The sequence below is a fragment of the Notolepis coatsorum genome, assembly GCF_963971535.1.
Source record: "Notolepis coatsorum genome assembly, chromosome: 2".
Classification (NCBI taxonomy): Eukaryota; Metazoa; Chordata; class Actinopteri; order Aulopiformes; family Paralepididae; genus Notolepis; species Notolepis coatsorum.
Window position 1 is genome coordinate 26,707,779 of NC_140166.1, and position 6,945 is coordinate 26,714,723.

General features: G+C 43.5%; 1 protein-coding gene across 1 annotated transcript in view; it reads left to right on the forward strand.

The window, feature by feature from the left end:
- Positions 1–3,900, forward strand: part of LOC311223299 (protein prune homolog 2-like) — a gene marked incomplete at its 5' end in the record, with an annotated part of 49,633 nt that extends 45,733 nt beyond the window's left edge. Inside the window, 2 exons of the mRNA XM_084308091.1 lie at positions 1,610–1,642; positions 2,788–3,900. Coding sequence (XP_084164217.1) covers positions 1,610–1,642; positions 2,788–2,821 — 67 coding nt within the window. The 3' untranslated portion in view covers positions 2,822–3,900. The remainder of the gene's footprint in view (positions 1–1,609; positions 1,643–2,787) is intronic.
- Positions 3,901–6,945: the final 3,045 nt, after the last annotated feature.

Genomic DNA, 6,945 nt, shown 5'->3' on the forward strand with positions numbered 1-6,945 from the left:
AGTGTGTACTGTGTGCTGACTGTGTGTACTGACAGTGTGTACTGTGTGCTGACTGTGTGTACTGTGTGCTGTGTGTACTGTGTGCTGACAGTGTGTACTGTGTGTACTGTGTGCTGACTGTGTGTACTGTGTGCTGACTGTGTGTACTGACAGTGTGTACTGTGTGCTGACTGTGTGTACTGACCAGTGTGTACTGTGTACTGACAGTGTGTACTGTGTGCTGACTGTGTGTACTGTGTACTGTGTGCTGACTGTGTGTACTGACAGTGTGTACTGTGTACTGACAGTGTGTACTGTGTGCTGACTGTGTGTACTGACAGTGTGTACTGTGTGCTGACTGTGTGTACTGTGTACTGTGTGCTGACTGTGTGTACTGACAGTGTGTACTGTGTGCTGACTGTGTGTGCTGACAGTGTGTACTGTGTACTGACAGTGTGTACTGACAGTGTGTACTGTGTACTGACTGTGTGTACTGACAGTGTGTACTGTGTGCTGACTGTGTGTACTGACAGTGTGTACTGTGTACTGACAGTGTGTACTGTGTGCTGACTGTGTGTACTGACAGTGTGTACTGTGTGCTGACAGTGTGTACTGTGTGCTGACTGTGTGTACTGTGTGCTGACTGTGTACTGACAGTGTGTACTGTGTACTGACAGTGTGTACTGTGTGCTGACTGTGTGTACTGACAGTGTACTGTGTGCTGACTGTGTGTACTGACCAGTGTGTACTGTGTACTGACAGTGTGTACTGTGTGCTGACTGTGTGTACTGACAGTGTACTGTGGGCTGACCGTGTGTACTGACAGTGTACTGTGGGCTGACTGTGTGTACTGACAGTGTACTGTGGGCTGACCGTGTGTACTGACAGTGTACTGTGGGCTGACTGTGTGTACTGACAGTGTACTGTGGGCTGACTGTGTGTACTGACAGTGTACTGTGGGCTGACTGTGTGTACTGACAGTGTACTGTGGGCTGACTGTGTGTACTGACCAGTGGGCACTGACCAGTGTTTACTTACCAGTGTTTAGTGTGTATTGACTGTGTGTACTGACCAGTGAGTACTGTGTGCTGAACATGTGTACTGAAAGTGTGTACTGACCAGTGTGTACTGACCAGTGTGTACTGACCAGTGGGTACTGTGTACTGAACATGTGTACTGAAAGTGTGTACTGACCAGTGTGTACTGACCAGTGTGTACTGACCAGTGAGTACTGTGTACTGAACATGTGTACTGAAAGTGTGTACTGACCAGTGTTTACTCTGTACTGACAGTGTGTACTGACCAGTGTGTACTGACCAGTGTGTACTGACCAGTGTTTACAGTGTACTGACCATTGTGTATTTTGTACTGACTGCATACTGATAGTGTGTACTGTGTATTGACCAGTGTGTACTGTGTGCTGACAGTGCATACTGATAGTGTGTACTCTGTACTGACCAGTGTGTACTGTGTGCTGACAGTGTGTACTGTGTGCTGACACTGTGTACTGTGTGCTGACACTGTGTACTGTGTTTTGACAGTGTGTACTGACCAGTGTGCTTGTGTCCTTGACCTCCTATACTAACTCTTGACCTTTCCCCTCCCACCTCTGACCCGACTCTTAACGCAGACTGGATGAAGAAATACCGGACCCAGCAGCTAAGTAATACATCTATTATTGTTGCGTTGCACATGTTACATGTTGTGGTATTTTAGGGCTTTTGGTAGCCAAATGGAATATATTTTAATGGAGAAGTGCTGGTGAATTTGGAGGTGTTCCGTTCTGTAGGTCTCACCTGGTACTGTAGGTCTCACCTGGTGCTGTGGGTCTCACCTGGTACTGTGGGTCTCACCTGGTACTGTAGGTCTCACCTGGTGCTGTAGGTCTCACCTGGTGCTGTGGGTCTCACCTGGTGCTGTGGGTCTCACCTGGTGCTGTGGGTCTCACCTGGTGCTGTAGGTCTCACCTGGTTCTGTGGGTCTCACCTGGTGCTGTGGGTCTCACCTGGTGCTGTAGGTCTCACCTGGTGCTGTAGGTCTCACCTGGTGCTGTGGGTCTCACCTGGTACTGTAGGTCTCACCTGGTACTGTGGGTCTCACCTGGTGCTGTGGGTCTCACCTGGTACTGTGGGTCTCACCTGGTACTGTAGGTCTCACCTGGTGCTGTGAGTCTCACCTGGTGCTGTGGGTCTCACCTGGTACTGTGGGTCTCACCTGGTACTGTAGGTCTCACCTGGTGCTGTGGGTATCATCTGGTGCTGTGGGTCTCACCTGGTACTGTAGGTCTCACCTGGTGCTGTGGGTCTCACCTGGTGCTGTGGGTCTCACCTGGTACTGTAGGTCTCACCTGGTGCTGTGGGTCTCACCTGGTGCTGTGGGTCTCACCTGGTACTGTGGGTCTCACCTGGTACTGTGGGTCTCACCTGGTGCTGTGGGTCTCACCTGGTGCTGTGGGTCTCACCTGGTGCTGTGGGTCTCACCTGGTGCTGTAGGTCTCACCTGGTACTGTAGGTCTCACCTGGTGCTGTAGGTCTCACCTGGTACTGTGGGTCTCACCTGGTGCTGTGGGTCTCACCTGGTACTGTGGGTCTCACCTGGTGCTGTGGGTCTCAAATAGTGAAAGCTATTTCACCATTTCTAGTAGCTACTGTTAATAAGTGTTAATTAGTTAACTATACTTCTATCTTTGGGATACATTTGTCTGATAAATGTCATTATTATAATATTCTGATTCTCTCTCTCTCTCTCTCTCTCTCTCTCTCTCTCTCTCTCTCTCTCTCTCTCTCTCTCTCTCTCTCTCTCTCTCAGAGAGGATAAGAGAGGAGGGAAATCAGCTGTTTGATCACCCTGCGTTGCCTGGCTGCCCCCTCCCTTCTCTCTGCAGTATGCTGCAGACACTCACCTGTAACCACTCTACAGCCAGTGGACCGGCTGAGTAGAACACATCACAGCCAACAGGATTGCTGTAGTCTGATTACCAAAAAGAAAAACATAGTAATCAGTAATCACATTACCAGATACTTTGGAAAAACAGATGATTACTTGTTAGATTACTAAGAAGTTTGAAAGGCAGCAGAACTTGTAGATTGAGAAATGACAAGATAATATAAATTGTTAAATTATAATATTAAATAAATTGTTCATTTGACTGCATATTATCGGGGTTTTGGAGGAAAAGTAATCCAGAAGCAGTTGAAAGTAATCAGAATATGTTGTGTTTTAATTAAAGGGGGGGGGATGTTTTTCCCCTAGTCTTTGGATTCGGCAGTCTGAAATATTACGTAGGAATTGGAGGGGGGATTACATAGATACCTTTTACCGTTTGGCCAGGGTGTGATGTCTTCAGAACAAGCCTAAACAAGCGGTTCAGAATGATTGCTGTTTGTGATGTCATAGGAGGATGAATTGGCTTTGATTGATCAATACGCTGTCGCTTTTTGGAGCCAGGAACACTGCCTACCTAATCTACTTCCCAGTTTTTTTTATACTCTTGGGTGTGGGGGGCAGCCAGGCAGGGAAAGGAATAATTCATGAATAATTTTTTTTTAAAGCTTACAAGATAAAATCGCTTGCTGAGCTTATAATCTTTTGCAGCTGGGTACGTCTGTCAGATTATGAGTATAGTGTATGTAATCCATCCAACGGGACTGTATGCTGAGGGGACGAGCTTTACCCTCTGTAACCTTTGAAAGTTCCTCTTTCATTTGAATGAGAACAGTAACGCTGTACACCTTTCCAGTGGCATTGCGTTGCTAGGGGAATGGCTTAGGCCCAGGTTAATTTCCTTATAAGCAAACATTGCAACAGGACATTTTTGTGAGACCCAAAAAAACTTGGACCCATGCAGAATGATCATGTTGTCAAATTGTCTATTGTAACAATCTAATCTCATCGTACCCACAGTAAAAGCCTGTTTTATCAGTCAACACCATAGCTGATGACGCATGTATCTTGTATTTTTTTTACTTCCTTTTATCTTCAGAGAGATTCCTTTTAGACAGCCCTTTGTGTTGCAGACCGTCATCCATGTCACATGGGGGGGGGGGGGGACCGTACTGTGCATCGACATGAAGAACCCTGTCCACTCTCTAACCTAAGAAACGAAAGCTAGGAAACGATAAGTAGGCCACAGGTACAGAACACAGAGGTATGATCGTGATGTCAGAACACATTTATTTTACCCCCGTTCACTGACTCCTGGCCAGGTCACACGGTTTCAGGTTTTCAACCATGCACCAAATGTTTCACCTGTTTTGTGCTTTGATTGACTAGACGTAATGTTAGCTCTAATAATATAATACAGCAATAATATATCTTTGCTGGTATCACTGAAAACAGTGTAGATAACGTTGTATTGCTATAACTACCAGAAATAGACTAGTAGGATTATCTAGCTAGGTAGCAGAAGCACAAATGTGGCCTAAAAAGACCTGGGTCTGTCCTCCACGTCCGTCTTCCATGGCGGGCAGGTTTAAATGTGGCAAAGCATAATGTGAGGATATGACTAATTTCTGCTTAGTGTTGTAATCGACCCTGTGTCTGTGCGTCAGTAGACACAATAAGTGATACATTACTTCTGATTTGGCTCAAATTCGGTTGACAGTTTAACCGTCAGCTGAGGACCTGCACTTTTGAATTTGTTTCAAATCGGCCTAAGACATTGTGGTCAGAATTTCCGAAAATGTCAATTTCATTAACGTGTACAGCATAGTAGCTTACAGACTTGCGAGTTGAGAGAGGCTAGGTGGGGATACCTGTTGAGGTAAGGTGAACATGGACTACACCCTATTATAATGAGTCTTCTCTGCCTACTTGGTATTCTCCTAAATATTTTATTATATAACGAGTCTTCTCCTACATGTTCATGACCGGAGGGGGGGTTCACGGGTCGACATGTACTGTACTGCGGGTGTGGCATCCCTCTCTCTCTCGAGTGCCATTCTAGTTTTGGAATTATGTAGCCTTGAAAAAGCATGAGTATTAAATGTGTGAACAGAATGTTTTGAAAGATGCAAGTTGTTTTGTCTTATTGGGTCTCAAACTGTTGTCACCTTGTGTTATTATTATTATTATTATTATTATTATTATTATTATTATTATTATTATTATTATTTATTATTTATTATTATTATTATTATTATTATTATTATTATTATTATTATTATTATTATATTATTATTATTATTATTAACGGTTTCCTCATCGGCTCGACTGACGGAGATGGATTACTAAATCTAAAATAAAATAACCCAAAACAACACGGCTGATATGGAGGTAAAGAACTCTGTTACTCCTTACTTTAGGGAGGACTTAAATAGTGATTCGAACCTATTGAGGAACTACATGTTAAGTGTAGGAGTGTGGGAACAAATACTATCTGACAGTTAAAAATGTTATGTAGAGTAATCTTTCTTTTCTTTTTTTATAATACATCCACAGAGCTTTTAGAAAGGTGCGGAATAAAAGTATTAACCCCAACATAAAAAAAAAAAGATTTGCGGGTCCAAGATGAATGTTGTTGTTTACTTGTATCCCCTCCCTACTTCCCATTCTCCCATGTGGAATGCACCTGATTGGATTGTCCGATTATCATGTCCTGATACAGAGAAATTATCCGGACAAAAACAACATATGTAAAAATGTGTCATCGATACAAATAAATACATTCTCTTTTTACTGAGCATTAAACACAAGTTACAAGGAAAATGCTATTGAAATATTGCAAAAACTGAATTATGAAGAAGGAGGATTTAAGTAAAAAAAAATAATAATAATCATAATGACATAAGCATGAGGAATATACAGATACACAAGAGTACTGAGCCATTTTGATTTTGGTTGACAAGTGTCATGTCTAAATGTGCTCTATAAATACATTTGATTGATTGATTGATTAAGTTAGTAGGTATTTAAGTATTTGAAGTGGGCAAATAAATAGATAGACAGACAGGCAAAGTAAAAAACTGATCTCACACCAGACATACAGTAGCGTCCCGTAAGATGGAAGTGGCTCTGATGCCACTTTCTTTTTAATCTTTTATATTCAGCATGCAATATCATAAATCTCTATTTTTGTGTGATTTTGGCATTTTCGGGCATGAAGGGGTTAATATCTGAAAATGCCCAAGGGATATCACTGGGCATCCTCTTGTATTTTGCAGAGGCACCCCCAAGCTCCAAGAAACTGAAAAAAAAGAAATTGCAACCGACAAAACAAGGTTCACCATAAATCAGGCTATGACTCCCGGACTATACCACTTCATGTCAAAAGATCCTAACTATCCCATTTAGTAGCAGATCTCCCAATCTGAGGAGAGGTGTAGCAGCTCTCCCAATCTGAGGAGAGGTGTAGCAGATCTCCCAATCTGAGGAGAGGTGTAGCAGATCTCCCAATCTGAGGAGAGGTGTAGCAGCTCTCCCAATCTGAGGAGAGGTGTAGCAGATCTCCCAATCTGAGGAGAGGTGTAGCAGATCTCCCAATCTGAGGAGAGGTGTAGCAGATCTCCCAATCTGAGGAGAGGTGTAGCAGATCTCCCAGTCTGAGGAGAGGTGTAGCAGATCTCCCAATCTGAGGAGAGGTGTAGCAGATCTCCCAATCTGAGGAGAGGTGTAGCAGATCTCCCAATCTGAGGAGAGGTGTAGCAGATCTCCCAATCTGAGGAGAGGTGGCGACACTCTTTCGGTTTGATCGAGAGCTAAAGATAAAGGCACCAAAAAGGAATTTTTCATCCTCTTCTTACTGGTATGTCTGGGTATGTCAAGGGAGTGAACATGTGTACAAACCACTCCTTTTGCAAACAAAGGAGTAGGGGTCATGGTCAGTGATGCCACAGATTACTTGTAAAAATAATCTGATTACTGATTACTGATTACTCCTTTAAAAAGTAATCTAGTTACTTTACTGATTACTTGATTATCAAAGAAAGTAACTAGGTTACGAAGTCGTCGTCATCCCCCCTGCTGCTG